General features: G+C 43.4%; 1 protein-coding gene across 2 annotated transcripts in view; it reads right to left on the bottom strand.

Annotated features, from left to right (window-relative positions):
* VCL (vinculin) overlaps positions 1-17,813 on the bottom strand; it is a 244,333-nt gene that overhangs the window by 30,859 nt on the left and 195,661 nt on the right. For both annotated transcript variants that reach the window (XM_077250781.1, XM_077250783.1), the window contains exons 12-17: positions 12,299-12,498; positions 5,165-5,293; positions 4,934-5,083; positions 3,997-4,105; positions 3,610-3,912; positions 1,634-1,758 (exon numbers count right to left, since the gene is read on the bottom strand). In XM_077250781.1, the coding sequence (XP_077106896.1) occupies positions 1,634-1,758; positions 3,610-3,912; positions 3,997-4,105; positions 4,934-5,083; positions 5,165-5,293; positions 12,299-12,498 (1,016 nt within the window). The remainder of the gene's footprint in view (positions 1-1,633; positions 1,759-3,609; positions 3,913-3,996; positions 4,106-4,933; positions 5,084-5,164; positions 5,294-12,298; positions 12,499-17,813) is intronic.

Here is a 17,813-nt window from a genome sequence, read left to right as displayed (position 1 = left end):
TTCATAGACCTGAACAAAGCTCAAAGCTGGAATGGGCTACAAAACGATAAGTGAGGTGAGGAGACAACTGTTGGTGCAATAGTAAGAAAATGGAAAAACTACAAAATGACTGTCAATCGACATCGATCTGGGGCACCATGCAAAATCTCACCTCGTGGGATATCCTTGATCATGAGGAAGGTGAGAGATCAGCCTAAAACTACACAGGGGGAACTTGTTAATGATCTCGAGGCGGCTGGGACCACAGTCCCCAAGAAAACCATTGGTAACACATTACACTGTAATGTTCCCCTGCTCAAGAAGACACATGTGCAGGCCCATCTGAAGTTTGCCATTGAACACTGGGATGATTCTGTGAGTGATTGGGAGAAGGTGCTGTGGTCAGATTAGACAAAAATTTAGATCTTTGGCATTAATTCAAATCGCCATGTTTGGAGGAAGAGAAATGCTGCCCAGGACCCAAAGAACACAGTCCCCACTGTCAAGAATGGAGGTGAAAACATTATGTTTTGGGGGTGTTCCTCTGCTAAGGAAACAGGACTAATTCACTGCATCAATGGGAGAATGAATGGAGCCATGTAGCGTAAAATCCTGAGTGACAACCTCCATTAAAAATGGGTCATGGTTGGGTCTTCCAGCAAGACAATGACCCAAAACATACAGCCAAGGCAACAAAGGAGTGGCTCAAAAAGAAGCACATTAAGGTCATGTAGTGCCCTAGCAAGTCTCCAGACCTTAATCCCATAGAAAACTTATGGGAGGAGTTGAAGCTCCAAGTTGCCAAGCGACAGCCTAAAAATCTTAGTGATTTAGAAATGACCTGCAATTTGGAGTAGACCAAAATTCCTCCTGACATGTGCGCAAACCTCATCATCAACTACAAAAAACATCTGGCTGCTGAGCTTGCCAACAAGGGTTTTGCCACCAAGTATTAAATCTTGTTTGCCAGAGGGATCAAATACTTATTTCTCACTGCAAAATGCAAATAAATTTATAGAATTTTTACAATGTGATTTTCTGAATTTTATTTTGTATACTCTATCTCTCAATGTTATAATTAACCTACCCTTAAATTTTATAGGCTGTTCATGTCTGTCAGTGGGCAAACTTTCAAAATCAGCAAGGGATCAAATACATCTTTCTACCACTGTATATCTATCTGTTGGTAGTTCACATGCAAACACTACTTAAAATTATACAACTTATAAAGTTTCTCTATTAAATGCTGGTTGATTGATTGATTCACTTCATAGTTTGATCATGTTCAAATATTAAAATTATTTTTTACCTAACCACCCCAGAGCAAGCAATGCTTCTCTATCACTCTTACTGTGACTGTATACAGGCTGCAGTAGTAAAATCACTAGTACAGTGGTGCAGCCAATCACTTGGCTTAGCGGTTGGGACAGTCAGTGATTAGCTGCAGCATGTACACAATTATTGCAGCACTGGTGGTAAGGCAGCTCTGGACATAGTCAGGTATGCAACAGGTGATTTTATTATTTTGAACATGGCCGGAATGATTTAGTTAACAGAAATTAAAAAGTACATTTTTTTTAAGTAAGGTGTCTGATAGCTGGTTTGTTGAGCGTTTGTAATTATTCATGTATACAAAAGACTAGCTGACACGTACCCTCAGGTGCTCCAAGTCAGGAGGAGGAGGAGGAAATTCTGGCTCCGGGGGCTGGAACGCTTCCCGCACCTTAGCAACTGCACCCAAAATCCTATAACCAGAGTCCAGGAAGCCCTTCTGTAAAGCTGGTGACAAAAGAAACCTATGTTCAAAGCATATTTTTACATCAGAACCTTAAAACGCATCCAATTTAAACCATAATTTCAACGTCAAGGACACAGGATAGAAAAGTAAAGTGTTTTCTCCTACACATTATTGGTTGTCACGGAGCAGACATCACAACTCATTCCTTGCCAATGACTGATACAACCACAAGAACTAATCCCTTGTAAGAAATGTTTCATTTACTAGGGCTGCTATTGCAGAAATAATGTAATGGTCATCGACTCCTTCCAAGAAGACTGAACGAAGTGGGGATTTGCCAGTTAATGTAAATGGCTGGCAGGTCTGTGTCATCATGGTCCTTGTGCAGGCTTCCAGCACTTCCAGCAGCCACATTGAACAGGAACCTTCAGGTTACAGGAAATGGTGGCCATGTTCCGTGGTATGTGCACAAGACACACAAGGAATATGGAGCAGGAGGAAACTGATTCTACATTATCTACCTCTAGAAAAGAAATGTGACAAGAAACCCTTATACTTCCTCCATTGTGGTGCAAAGTCAAAGAACTCGATTCTTCATTTGTAATTTCTTGAAGTCACTTTTCTTCTTCTTTTCTGTCTCTAACTAGTTTTCGCAACTACTTATACCAAAAGTTGTAAAGCCTTTAAAAAGTAAAAAAAAGTGCCAAACTGTAAACTCGTCCAGAAACCTAACCCTAAGGCTACGTTCACACGATCCGTTTTTCACTGCGGATTTTTCCGGTCCTTTTTCGGGGAAATCCGCAGTGGAAAACGGCGGTGCTTCTCTCGGCGGATTTGTGTCCTTTTTCTTCTGCGGATTCCACTGCGGGTTTCCAACTGCAGTTTCCTATTGGTGCTGTTGGAAACCCGCAGCGGAATCCGCTGAAAGAATTGACATGGTACTTCTTTTTTCCGTTGGCAAATCCGCGCGGATTTTCCAGCGAAAAAAAGGATCGTCGGCACAGCGGGTTTTGTTTTCCATAGGGTAACATTGTACTGTACCCTGCATGGAAAACGGCTGCGGATCCGTAGCTGCAATTCCGCTACGGATCCGCAGCAAAAAACGGATCGTGTGAACGTAGCCTTACACGTTTAACAGCTGGAGTGAGATGTGCTAAAAATATGAAATATTTTGGTAAAATTTGCAGTTCATGAATCTGTTTAAAATATCTGGATAAGAATAGTTGTGGAGGAAAAATCCAAAAATGAAGCTTAAAAACTGGTGCAATATGTATAGCGAATAAAGCAAATACTGAAGCCACTTACAATTAGCAGATTACTTCAGAAAAGTGGAGAAACATCAATAATAATGAGCCGAAGCCCTAGGCTTTAAGGATTTTTTATGGAAAAAACCCTTAAAGCTAATGAATGATGCACCTTTCCAGATTCAGGGCCTGAAGAAGCAGTCATGGCACAGACCCCCATGGATCATAGGAGTGGAAGGAATAAGACCATTACAACTTTTTTTTCTCTCTGGACAATATCAGCATTCTTACCATTTTTCCTGGATATTCACTTTAATCCCACAGCATCATGTGCCAATACACCATGGTATTATTATGAAGCATTATGCAATATGTGGATACCACATTTAGACATTTGGGGGTAATAATTAGACTTTCAATCACTGAAGAAATAAATAGATAAAATTACTCTTTATTCCTGTTTCCTAATGTACCAACTTTTGTATTTGACGGTTCTTAAAAGGCGGTGTGCTATATTGTACTCTGCGGTGTGAGCGAAGAACAAGTAATGTGATTTCCCAGAGACCTGCTAATGGCAGATAACCGATTTGAACATTTGCTTTAAAGACCAGCTCTGTTCACTTAAATATACAACTGTTTATTAGTCACCTGGGTCTGAGATGTTGCCAGCTACAGCTTTAGCCTCTAGAACCATGGGAGAAATCGTTTTGCTGAGCTCATCTGATGCCGCTTTCACAGCCTCACGAAACTTTGGATCCTCAGAGTTCTCTACTTCCCTTTTGGCTACTAATAAAATGCGGTTGGCACGGCGGGCTATACTTGTGGCTCCAGCAACTAACATCTGGGGCTGCATATTGGCCATTGCCACCTTGCATTTGTCAATATCCTTTTTGATGGCTTCTTCTGATGCATCCAACAGAGACCTTGTATCAATGGCTTCATCAACCAGACCTGTTTCATAAAAATAAAAAAGAATGAATGTTACTTGGCAGAGAAAAGCATATGCAATAATCTATATGAATTATAAAGGCAAACCTGTCATCTTCTCTATGTTGTCAATCCACTGGTTCTTCATGGTTTCAAAGTGCTCATGAGCCGCCTGATTTCCTGGATTACACAACAGAATTCGAGCAGCAGACACCACCTATATAACATCCAGAAGAAATTTTAATAAATTAAATAGAAAGCATTTTCAACATAAGAAACACAAAAATCAACTGATGAGAACGCAAATAAGACCATGTAATTATCTCATTTGTTCATCTAACAGCTATCTCTCCTGACTCGCCATACTCGCAACTGCTCAGCTCAGCTGAATGTGCATTTGTTTGCTGTGTGGGAACGAGGGCTGTGGAGTCGGAGTTGGGTCTGAATCGGTATCATGGAAATTGAGGAGTTTGAGTCGGAGGTCTTGCTTTCCGACTCCACAACCCTGGTATGATGGAGTTGGAGTCGGAGTCTGTGTCATGGAAATTGTGGAGTCGGAATCAGAGGTTTGGCTTACAGACTCCACAGCCCTGTGGGGAAGCCAATAATATCTGCCTGAAGAAAAAAAAGATCAGGAGATTGAGTTCATAAAGACTATCCTTTTCTCCCCAAGGAAAGGGCAGGGGACCCCCAAACACACTGGGTGGTTGGCAAAAACCAAGGCCCAAATTTACACTAATATAGTATAGGGTCTCCTATACTTTGATGCTGTTGGTTGCACTGTATTCTTGCAACGTGTCTATTTTGAAGTGAAGTTACTGTTCAGTACTTGGTCTATTCCTCCCAGAATGATTTTTCCAGTACACTATATGATAAAATCAATAGTGTCATTCAAAAGTACAACACTTCCCGCAAAAAAACAAGCCCTCACTCAGCCATACTTATGGAAAAATAAAACGTTATGGCTCTGGGAATAGGGGAGCAAAAAATAAAAATGAAAAATGGCCCAGGGGTGAAGAATTAGAAACTGTTGTGTAAAGCAAACCTGCGGTGTTAGCTCCCTGGCGGTCTTCACTGCTGCCTGTATTCCTTCCACAGTAGCTTTATTAGCAGCTCCCACAGCTGCTGCTTTCTCAGCAGTGGCCCCCAAACGTGCTGCATGGTTCACAAAATTGGCAGCTCTCTCTTCAAAGACCTATTTCCAATTTTTAAAGCAAAACACAGAGTTTATTATATTGTACCAATTATTTATCAACAGTTGTTCATTTCTACTAACCTCATCTCGGTTGGGTGCATCTAGTGGTGCAGTAGCAGCCACAGCTAAAAGTTTTATGGGAGTGGTGGTATCGCTGAAAACATCAGACACCTCCTGTGTCATCGCCTCCTGCATTCTTGACTTCAGATCCTTCAGAGAAAAAAAAATGTCTAAGAAACACTCCAATGGTCAAGCAATATTAGATAGCAAAATAGTGAGTGTGAAAAACAAAAAGGACATTGCATTAGAATTAACACCAACTCCCACTTCTCCCCCTCCTTAGTCACCCGAATTCATCGGGTTTGGCCAATTTTAATCTGAAGTGTATGGTGGGCTTTTAAAGCGAACCTGTCACCAGGTTTGGCTGATACGAGTTACGGCCACCACCTTTCAGGGCTTATCTACAGAATTCTATAATGCTGTAGATATGCCCCGATCCGACCTGCAAGAGATGAAAAGTAGGAATAAAGGTACCGTTACACTAAACGATTTACCAACGATCACGACCAGCGATACGACCTGGCCGTGATCGTTGGTAAGTCGTTGTGTGGTCGCTGGAGAGCTGTCACACAGACAGCTCTCCAGCGACCAACGATGCCGAAGTCCCCGGGTAACCAGGGTAAACATCGGGTTACTAAGCGCAGGGCCGCGCTTAGTAACCCGATGTTTACCCTGGTTACCACTGTAAATGTAAAAAAAAAACAAAAAAAAAACACTACATACTTACATTCCGGTGTCTGTCACGTCCCTCGCCGTCAGCTTCCCGCACTGACTGTGTCCGTGCCGGCCGTAAAGCACAGCACAGCGGTGACGTCACCGCTGTGCTCTGCTTTTACTTTACGGCCAGCGCTCACAGTCAGTGCGGGAAGCTGACGGCGAGGGACGTGACAGACATCAGAAGGTGAGTATGTACTGTTTTTTTTTTTTTTACATTTACAATGGTAACCAGGGTAAACATCGGGTTACTAAGCGCGGCCCTGCGCTTAGTAACCCGATGTTTACCCTGGTTACAAGCGAACACATCGCTGGATCGGTGTCACACACACCGATCCAGCGATGACAGCGGGTGATCCAGCGACGAAATAAAGTTCTGGACTTCTAGCTCCGACCAACGATATCACAGCGGGATCCAGATCGCTGCTGCGTGTCAAACACAATGAGATCGCTATCCAGGACGCTGCAACGTCACGGATCGCTGTCGTTCTTGTTGGAAAGTTGCTCAGTGTGACGGTACCTTTAGTCCTACCGGTAATTTGGTTTCCAGGAGTCCATCCTGACAGCACCACCAGGAGGTTGTCCTTCATATCCTTGATAGGGACAGGAAACACAGAAGAGGTTAAATAGCCCCTCCCCACCTCCACCCTTCAGTGTCTTTTCCAAGTACCACACTAGGATGGATGCAACTCTATTTTATTAAATTTCCATTACAAAATGTTTATATCACATCAGATAGGAAATATATGGGAGGGAATATAAGGGGTGCTGTCAGGATGGACTCCTGGAAATCAAATTACCAGTAGGACTAATTCCTACTTTCCCAGGACATCCCTCCTGACAGCACCACCAGGAGAAGTACCAAATAACTCCTATTTAGGGCGGGATCACTGCCTGGAGGACTTTCCTCCCATAGTCGGTCTGTTTGTTTGACATAGCATTCAATTTGTAATGTCTACAGAAAGTATTTACTTTGGAGCAAGTTGCGGCCCTGCAAATTTAATCCATGGAGGCCCCTGCACTGCACTGCCCCTGCCGAGACTGCTTGCAGTGAGTGAGTTTTAAGGCCTTCTTATGGAATTTTTCCTGCCGAGGTATATGCTGTGGAAATAGCTAGTTTTATCCACCTAGTTAGGGTGGCTTTTGACGCCTTATTCCCCCTATTTTTCCCTACCATCTGGACAAAAAGATTTGAATCTAGCCTCCAACCTTCTGTGAGTTTTAGGTATTGTAGGACTGTCCTTTTAACATCTAAAAAGTGGAGTGCATGTTCTTTCTTGTTTTTATGGTCCTGACAGAAGGTGGGCAATATTATTTCCTGGCTCCTATGAAAGTTACCACTTTTGGGAGGAAGGACGGATCTAGTTTAAGAATGATACAGTCTTCCTGGATCTTTAGGTATAGGTGTTTTATGGAAAGGGCTTGAATTTCCCCTATATCTCTGGCTGAGGTTATTGCCACCAGAAACACTGTTTTAAGTGTTACCGATCTGAGATCTGCCTGGTCTAGGGGTTCATAAGGATTTCCCCGTAAATTATTCAGGACTAAATTTAGGTCTAATAAAAGTGGCTCTAATAAACCTTACCACCCAAGGGTGTTCTGCCACAGGGTAATCAAAGAAGGAGCTAAGAGCCGAGATTTGTACTTTTAGCGTATTGGGCTTTAGACCTTTGTCAAAGCCCGCCTGAAGAAAATCTAAGATTTGAGGAATATCAGGTTCTTGTTTAAGGGGTATTGGGCCTGTACAATATGAACAGAATCTCTTCCAGACTTTTAAGATATATGGCTGAAGTGACTGGCTTTCTACTCATTTGTAAGGTAGATATGACTGACTGTGAGAGGCCTTTCGATTTTAGAATTTCTCTCTCAGGATCCAGGCTGAAAGCCGTAGGAACTCTAGATTGTGATGAACAAGAGGGGCCCTGTGTCAGGAGGTTTCGTTGTAGTGGTAGAAGAATTGGATCTTCTAACGCCATCTGTTTCAGTACTGGGAACCAGCTGCTCCTGGGCCAGTATGGCACTATTAGAATAACCGTCTGACTCTCTTGAATCTTCCGTAGAACTCTTGGAATTAAGGGCAGTGGAGGGAAGGCATATGCCAGTTCCATATCCCAATCCTGGGCTAAGGTGTCCTCTGCTGTTGGGTTGTCTCCTGGATTCAACGAAAAGAAGCATCTTGTTTTTGAGTTTATCCTTGAAGTGAATAAATCTCTGGGAAGCCCCAGGCATCGGTAAGATGTAAAAAGACTTCTTGATTTAAGGCCCACTCTGTGGATTAGATTTTCTTCCTGCTGAGAAAATCTGCTACTTGGTTCCTTTCGCCTTTTAAATGTACTGCCATCAAGGATCTTACGTTAATTTCTGCCCAGGAGAATATTATGTTTGTTAGGTCTTGAAGATGACGGTGTCTGGGACCTCCTTGATGTAGGATGAAGGAGACTGTAGTTGAACTGTCGGAGAATATTCTGACGTGAAGGTTGTTGAGCTGTTGCTGAGACCTGCTCAGCGCTTCCCAGACTGTTCCGAGTTCTCTGAAATTTGATGAGCCATTTCGTATCCATGAGGGCCATGTTCCCTGAAGGTAACGACCGTCTATGTGAGCTCCCCAGCCACTGGGACTTGCATCTGTAGTTATATTTATGCATGGCGACGTCCTCCATGGTTTGCCTTGCTGCAGATTTGAGATGTTGATCCACCAGCACAGGGAGCGTCTTCCTTCTTCGGTTAAGGACATTTTGTCATCCAAGGACGCCTCTTTTCCATCCCATCTGGAGAGTATTTCCCGCTGTAATCCCCTTGAGTGAAACTGGCTCGACTGGACACTTGGAATGCATGAGGTCATCAGGCCTAGAAGTCTCATGGGCCTTCCTGATAGTGGTGTCCTGTCTTTTCTCCAACATCTGAGCTTCCTGTGAGACAGCAAGTTGTTTGTGAGCTGGAAGGAATGAACACTCTTTCTCTTAGTCCAGAAGGACCCCCAAGAAGGTTTTCCTTTTTCTGCTTCTAGACTTGACTTTTTTAGGTTTATTACCTATCCCAGGGTTTCTAGAAGCGACATAGTCATAGACATAGAAGAGACTGTTCCATCTGCCGGCGAGAGTCTGCCACTAACAGCAGGTCGTTCAAGTACGGCACTATAAAGATATTTTTTGCCGTATGAAGGCCATTGCTTCTGCCATGAGTTTCGTAAAAATTCTCAGTGCTGACGAGAGTCTGAATGGTAGACACTGGAACTGGAAATTAAGAATCTTCCCTCGGTCTTTTATAGCGAACCTGAGGCATTTTTGGTGTAGGGGATGAAATGGGCACATGATAATATGCGCTTTTGAGATCTATTGTACACATTACTGAATCCTTCTTTATTAATGGTATGACAGATCTGATGGTCTCCATTTTGAAGCGTCTGTAAAGAACCCCACTGGTTCAGAGGTTTTAGGTTTATAATGGCCCAGTATTCGCCTCCTGGTTTGTTTGTTTTTTATAGAAAAGAGACTGGAATAATGGCCCTGGAAGTGCTCTGATAGAGGTACCAGAATTATGGCTTCTACTCGTATGAGTTCCTGTATATCATCTAAGAGTCTCTGATGGACCTCTGAGGATTGGCTGCGGGTCAGGCAATATCTTCTGCAGGGTATCTGAGTAAATTTTATTCTGTATCCCTGAGAGACTGTTTGGAGTATCCAACAGTTTGGGGTAATACTCTGCCATCCTTCCAGAAACGGTTGAAGTCTTCCTCCAATGCGCTTGAAGTCATTGCTCACCTGACCCGGTCCCTTGGTCACGAAAGGAGCCTCTACCCCTGCCTCCTTTAGGGTAGCTCCACCTTCCGGTTTTACCCTTGCCACTATAATCCTGCCTTGGATTATATCGGGGCCTACGAAAAACTGGCATTTTCTTTTGTTTCGGCTCTGGAAAGCCCTTCTTATCTGATGCTTTGTCCAGTAGATCATCCAATACTGGGCCAAATACATGGAGACCAGAGAATGGAATTGAGCAAAGATTATTTTTAGATTGCGTGTCTCCTGACCACGATCTTAACCATACGGCACGTCTTGCAGCATTAGATAATGCATTACCCCTGGCTGCAAAACAGACTGACTCCGCCGAGGCATCCGCCATGAAATCAGTTGCCATCTTTAACAGTGGTAAGTTTTTTAAAATTTCTTCTCGGGGAGTTCTATTCTTTATTTGGGTTTCCAACTCCTTAACCCAGATACACATTGATCTGGCTACTGAGGTTGCAGATACATTCGCTTTCATAATTGCTGCTGATGCTTCCCATGATTTTTTAAGGAGGTCCTCCGCTCTTTTGTCCATCGGGTCTTTAAGGCCTGAGGAATCTTCAAATGGAATGGCTGTTTTCTTTGACACTCTGGGCACTGGTATGTCAATTTTCGGAACCGTCTCCCACGTTTTAGTATCCTCAGGGTTAAAGGGAAGTTGGAATTTAAAGTCCTTCGGGACTATAAGCTTTTTACCCACATCTTCCCATTCTTCTTATATCATTGCTGATATGTGATTATTCATGGGAAAAACCCTATCTCTTCTGGCCCTTAGTCCTCCAAACATCTAGTCTTGGACTGTCATTGGCTCCGTCGATTCTTCCACCTTCATGGTGTTTTGGACTGCCTGTAATAGGGTGTCCGTGTCTTCGGAAGAAAACCAGTATCTCTTCCGATCGCCGGAAAGAAGTGCAGAGGAGGCTTCGCCTTCCACTGAGTCTAGATCAGAGTAGCCTGAAATTTCTCTTTCCTCGGAGCTCGGATCCATGCTCCATCTAGGTCTTTTAAGGGAGGGAACTTGGGGCGGTTCTGTAGTAGCTATAGTATCCTGAACCTCTTCTCTGATCATGGTGCGTATATTGTCCAATAAGGACAATTTCTCCTGTTTGAGCAGTTTGGCGATGCATGACTCGCACAACTTCTTGTCGTATGCGTCTGGAAGTCTTGTGGTGCATAATGGGCACTTATTAGATTTCCTTTTGACTGTTGTCGTGGAGCGTTTAGTCGTTTCCTTATCCCAGAAATATGGAAAAAGAAGGTCCTATAGCTATCTGTCTGTAGCCTGGCTAGGAAGATGCTATTGTTGCTCACTCGCGTGATCCAAGGGAAATTCAGACTGGACGTCAGGACGACTAGCACTCTCCATCATACTGGGTCAGTGTGTGCTGTCAGCTGTCTGTCTTTAGTAGTCTGTCTTACCCGGCTTCAAGACATCTGATTCGTACTCCTTCCGATCACAGCTGCTGCTCATTTGGATCCTTGCTTGCTCTGACAGCGCCTGCGCCTCCTGAAAAGCACGCTGTGTTACTGGATCCTCTGTAGTAACCACGCCCCCTTCGGGAACATCAGCCGGCTGCCTCTGCGCCGCCCCCAGAAGTTGTCACCGCGCGACTTCCGGTGTCATGGCGCCGTACATGAGGGAGACGCCGACCCGGCGAGCAGCAGCCCAGCCACCTGCAGTGGTGCACCGCATCGCTGGATCATTTAGCGCAGTGGGCGCTGCGCAGCAGCTGCGGCCCAGGGTCCTCGGAGGAATGTGGCCGATGTCGGGAGCGCCTGCTCTACCGACCGCTGAGGGACCTCTCGCGGTATCAGCGGTATTGTGGGCCCCCATCGCCCACTGCCCAAACCCCGCTGTAGGAGCTGGAGCCTTCAGGTAAATAGAATCTTCGCACGTCTGTGCTCCTCTCCTGCGTCTGTCCCTGATAGGGACAGGAAAACACTGAAATGGGAGGGGCTATTTAACCTCTTCTGTGTTTCCTGTCCCTATCAAGGATATGAAGGACAACCTCCTGGTGGTGCTGTCAGGAGGGACGTCCTGGGAAAATAACTTATTATACTCACCTGCGGGGCGGTTCTGTCCCTTGGGTGTCGCAGGTCTTGGTCCGGCGCCTCCCATCTTCTTAAGATGCCGCCCTCCTGCCTGCTTCATGGCTCCCCGGCAATGCACTCCTGCGCAGGCATTGCAGTGTGCAGGGCCTCTCTGATCTTTCCCGGGGTCTGCGCACTGCAGTAATTAGCTCTGCTCTCAGCAGGGCACATAAGTACGCCTGCGCGATGCCGGGAAGCCATGAAGCAAGCAGGAGGGCGTCATTGCAAGAAGATGGGAGGCGCTGGACCAAGACCTGTGACACCCATCGGACCGGACCACCCCGCAGGTGAGTATAATAAAAGTTATTTTTCTTCTCTTACAGGTCAGATTGGTGACAGATATACATCATTATATAATGCTGTAGATAAGCCCTAAAAGGCAGTGGCAGTAACTCGTATCGGCCAAAACTGCTGACTGGTGCCTTTTAAATGCATATTTTGATGATCTCTGATGCATTGAATTCTGGGAACGTTTTTTCCAACTGCATTTTCTACTTAGAACCATTGAAGAGAAAACTAATAACAAATGCTCCAATGGCCAACCCACATTAATATCAGACAAGGTTACCTTTAATGCCTCCTGGAGCTGAGCAGCTACCGCACGAGCCTGGGGCGTATCTCCCTCACCACGTGCAGCCAGATCAGCAAGATGCCCTGCTAGCTGTTCCACACGGTCACATTTGGCCAACATCTCTTGTCGGAAAGGCCCCATCATTGAGTTAGCTAAACGTCGGCCTTCGGCTACTAGACCACGAATAGCAGCCTGACCTTTAAGTAGAGGTAGAAAAAGACCAAGATCAACACAAAACTCACATGAATATGGGGTGTGAAAGGCGATGTAGTTATTAAATGCTTAGGTTTAATTTTCACTTAAAATAACATTCAATTATTCCCCAATGGAGAATCTGAAAGTTATATTTTCAAGAAAAGAAAATTAGAGGGACAAACATGCATATAATATAGGAGTACTCTGCGGATAAAATACTTTTTACATTTGGTGGGCAGCGGTGTAGTTCTCCATATGATATAGTATTTTTACCCATTGTATCTGCTACAGGATAATAACATCCATAGACTTCCCAAGTGTGAATAGCTGGTCACAAGGTTAAAGAAGGTTTATTCTTAAAAATGTTTGTTTTGTGACCACTCCTATACTGCACATGACTTATGTAGATAAAAAAGGAAGGTGTTTTTTTTGTTGGTTTTTTCATGGACATAGCATGTACTATATACACTTTGGCCAGCTGATATTTTCCTAATGAGAAACAACCAGAATTTAGGAATGGAGTCCTGTGGATTTTCAGCTATATTTGCCTCTGCATCTTATATATTTGTGGGCAGAGATAGTAACCTAGCTTTTGATGCCACCAGAGGTAGGTGATCTGTCTCCAGGACTGCACATTCATCTGTGACAGATCTGGCATTTCGGGAAGGAGGATTACAAGCTCCATACATTGGTCCATAACTGAGACACTGATATAGACTACATCTTCACCTGCCCTTCTGGATGGATAATATGCCTTACTGATCTCTTCCTTTAGTCTGACAATGAACCAAATTTAGTACTTTAGTGATATGAAAGACAGAATAGCTCTGATCCAAATCAATAGGGGGCACTTAACTAATTTAACACAAAAAGAAGTATGCCTACTTCTAAACTTAAATATTGGCAAATCCCCTGCCCAGAAGGCATTTATCCACGGACACTGAGGGAATTGATATCAGTAATTGACAGACTTACTATACTGAAAGAGGACGCACTTTTCTGCCATTTTGCATTTTTATATCGGCGTCATCACCAATATCTCTCTGTCTTTGTTCCGGGATCTGCTGTGGGCAGTACGCATGCACTGGTTTCCCAGACTCAGGTGAACTTCCGGATGTGCTCTTATCGTGACTGCTTGCGTTCCAGGCACGCGGTTCACGGAGCAGGTTTCAGGAAATCTACATATACCATGAGTAGCGGCATCAGCATCATGGGTCGGCATGCCCCCTTCAAGACTCTTTGGACACGATCACCCTGATTGTCCACCACTATATATAAATACTCATTTGCCTCTCAATTAACCACGCCCCCAGAAGAAGCCAGCGGCGAAACGCGCGAAGGGGTGAGGGGACGCCACCACGATTTCTTGCAAGGTAATGGGGCTCTGCATATGCCACTGTTTCTGATGCATATATGGATTCTATATATAAATCCCTCCACTGTGTTTGGTATGGGTCATTTTTTGTTGGCATCTGGCTATGTCAGACGATAATTTATGTTACTATGTATTGAGTCCCTATTACCTTTACCTTAGTGGAATTTTGTATGTAATCATATGGCTATATAATGAGTACTTAATGCACTGCGCTATTTTGTTTATTTTTTCTATTAAAAATTTCTGGATACTCATGATGGGGCTTTGATACCTGGCTAAAACTATTGTCTGCCGTTCCTATATTGATTGCACTGTGCTCTTTAATACTTTTTGGACACATATGTTTTGCCATGGTAATGAGGCTACCTATTATTACTAATAAGTATCTAGGCAATATTTGGGGTTTACTATATTTAGCCGGATTACTATAATTCTGGACTATTATAACTAGTGACGTCTCCCTATTTGAGACATTCTGCCTTTTTATTATTATGTGTGTTTTTAATATATTGAAATATATTTGCACAATTTTACTTTTGGATCTCTTTGTCTTGGATGGATATGCATCCTGGTCTTGATGTTGACTTTGCAACTATGTAACTATATAAGTGTCCTGTGTAAGATTTTTAGCTCTTAAAACTCCTGTGTAAAAAAAAAAAAAAAAAAAAAGAAAAAAGAGTAGGGCTTATAAACTAAACTATTGCCCCATCTGTTCAGTCAGCCAGGGACAAATCCTCTATTATAGAGTTTCTCAAACATCCTAATGGGGTATCACCAGACTAACAAGGGGCCCATTTACATGGGCCAACAGCAACTGGCGAACAGCTACAAGCATTCAATGACATGGATAGACAGGATGACAGCACTTCTTGCACAGAGAAAGATCATTACCAATCAATCTGTGCACAGAGAACATCATAACACTGACAGGTAAAATATATTGCAATGCTGGTGAACTGCAATGCATTCTTCCGAGATCAGACTACTAAAAGTTAAAATACCAGAGTGATTAAGTAAAAAAAAAAAAAATTGTAAAAATTGGAGCAAAAAATATTAAAATCAATAAATAAGTATATTTATGAAAAAAAACACATTTTTATCGATACAATCTATAACACTTTTTCATCAAACTGCCCAAAAAAGTGGAATAAAAGCAAAAAAAAGGCAAAATATGAAATAAAAATGGTATCGCTGAAAATGTTATCTTTTCCTGCAAAAAAACAAGTCACCATACAGCTCCATCAGCAGAGAAATAAAAAAGTTACAGCTCTCATAATATACGGATGCAAAAGCAATGCATTTTCTATTAAAAAAAAAGATGATTTCCTTCCTTCTTGTATCATTGCAACCTGGCTCACACGCGCTCTGACACAGCCTCCCCAGCTTCACTTTCTTATGGGGGACTCCATCTTTCTCACAACCCTCCACCCCAGCAAGCATGGTGGAGGAGTTTGTTTTCTCCTGTCAGATAACTGCTCCTTTACCCCAATTCTACTAAAATCCTCTGTTACTCTCCCTTTTTCATGTGCTCTCTGTGCGCATCTACTCCCCCTCCAACCTCCAACTGTCTGCCATTTACCACCCCAAGGGCTGGCCACTACTTTTTTGACCACTTCACCACCTGGCTACTTCATTTCCTTTCAGCTGACAACCTCACTATCATCATGGGTGACTTAAACATCCCCACTGACACTTCCCACTCAGCTGTCTCCAAGCTCTAACTCACTTCCTCTTTCAGCCTTGCTCAGTGGTCTTCAGCCACTCACAAAAACGGCCACACACTGGACCTAACCTTCACCCGCCTGTTCCCTCTCTAACACACCTCTCACTTTGTCTGGCCACAACCTACTTGCAGTCTCTTCCCTCTCCTCTCCAGGTGCACAATCCCCACTCCACAAACACCTTGATTTACACTCACGCTCCGAATCCCTTCTCCCTTTTGCAGACATAAGTTCTTAATACAATGCAGATGCTGCTGCCGCTTTATATAACACCACAACAGCTACAGCTCTCAAATCAGTCGCCCACTCACACATACTAAATCTCGCACAATCAACAGGCAACCCTGGTGCACTAGCCCAACTAAAGAACTGAGGCGGGCGTCCAGGATTGCTGACCGGAGATGGAAAAGATCCCTCTCCAACCAGCAGTTCATCAAATTCAAAACAGTCCCTCACTACTTTCAGGTGCACTCTCTGCAGCAAAACAAACCTACATCTCATGTCTCATATCTTCCCTGTCTCACAACTCTAAACAGCTATTCATCAGTTTCAATTCTCTCCTCCGCCCCCCAGTACATCCTCCCTTTCCTCTTATCTAAGCTGAAAACTTTGCCTCACTCTTCAAGCAGATCAATAACAGAGATAGCTTTGGACTACAGCCCCCACAGCCTCTACTCATAACTACTCAGCCCTCCTCCTCCAAAAGCAGCTTCCCCACTATTACAGAAGATAAACTTTCCTCCCTAGTCTCAAAATCACGTTAGTACCTGTGCACTTGACCCGATACCGTCCCACTTCATCCCAAACCTCACCACAGTCTTGATCCCAACCCTAACCCATCTCTTCAACCGATCACTAACAACTGGTGTTTTCACCTCATGCTTCAAACATGAATAGATCACACTAATTCTCAAAAAGCCTTCCCTTGAACCATCATCTGTGTTAAGCTATCGCTTCATATCACTTCTTCCCTATGCCTCAAAACTACTGGAACAACAAATCAATCCTGAACTGTGCTCCCACCTCTCCTCCCTCTTTGACCGATTACAATTTGGCTTCTAACCGCATCATTCCACTAAAACTACCTTGAATGAAGTCAACAATGACCTACTAACTGCCAAATCCAAGTGACACCACTCTGTCCTTCTCCTACTGGATTTGTCCTCTGCTTTTGACTCAGTGGACCATTCCCTCTTACTACAGATACTCTCATTTATTGCCATCACAGACATGACCCTATCTTAGATCTCTTCTTACCCAACAGATGGGATATTCAGCATCTCCCACTTACACACCACCTCCACATCTCGTCCCCTGTCTGTGCCCGCCAAAGTTCAGTTCTAAGACCCCTTCTCTTCTCCATCTACACATTCGGCCTGGGACAGCTCAGATTCCCATGGCTTTCAGTATCATCTTTATGCTGATAACACACAGATCTACATCTCTGGATCTTAGATGAACTCCTTACTAACAAAAATACTACGTCTATCCACTTTTTCATCCTTCTCTAGAGGCTAGATTTCTAAAACTTAACATGGACAAACTAAAATTCATAATTTTTCACCCCCATCTGACTCAACTCCCCCAACAGACAAATCCATTAAGGTAAATAGCTGCTCACTCTCTACAGTCCCGCAAGCTCGAAGCCTCGTGGTAACCCTTGACTCTGACCACTCCTTCAAAACAAATATCCAAGCCCTTCCCACTTCCTGCCGACTCAAACTCAAAAATATTTTCCGGATTCGTGCATTCCCAATCAAGAATCTGCAAAAACCCTAGTTCAATACCCTCATCTCCTGCCTTTGGATTTTTTTCACCACTTACATAAAAAAAAGAACCTAGACATGTTTTTCAATGTAAATCAAAATTACGTTTAATTTTTTCTCAACACATTCCACACATAATGAATAAAAATTTGCAACTGGAATGTTTCATTCAGTGATATCTAGGATGTGCTATTTTAGTGTTCCCTTTATTTTTTGAGCAGTGTATATACATACACACACAAGTCAAATATAAAATATGACAAAACTTTTTTGCAAAAAAATAAATTATTTTGCTAGTCATGTTGCTAGAATGAAAATAAACAAATTATGACTCTTGAAAACCTAAAAGGTAAAACAAAATAAAAAAAAAACTAGAGGTAAAACAAGGATATCCTTCTGAAAATTCTACACCTGTGCTCCAAACACTTCATATGGCTCTGTCTAGATCTACCAGA

The sequence above is a fragment of the Ranitomeya variabilis genome, chromosome 4 (assembly GCF_051348905.1).
Source record: "Ranitomeya variabilis isolate aRanVar5 chromosome 4, aRanVar5.hap1, whole genome shotgun sequence".
In the NCBI taxonomy this organism is placed as follows: domain Eukaryota; kingdom Metazoa; phylum Chordata; class Amphibia; order Anura; family Dendrobatidae; genus Ranitomeya; species Ranitomeya variabilis.
The sequence above is the reverse complement of the archived record's forward strand: the minus strand, read 5'-3'. Positions and strand labels throughout refer to the sequence as shown.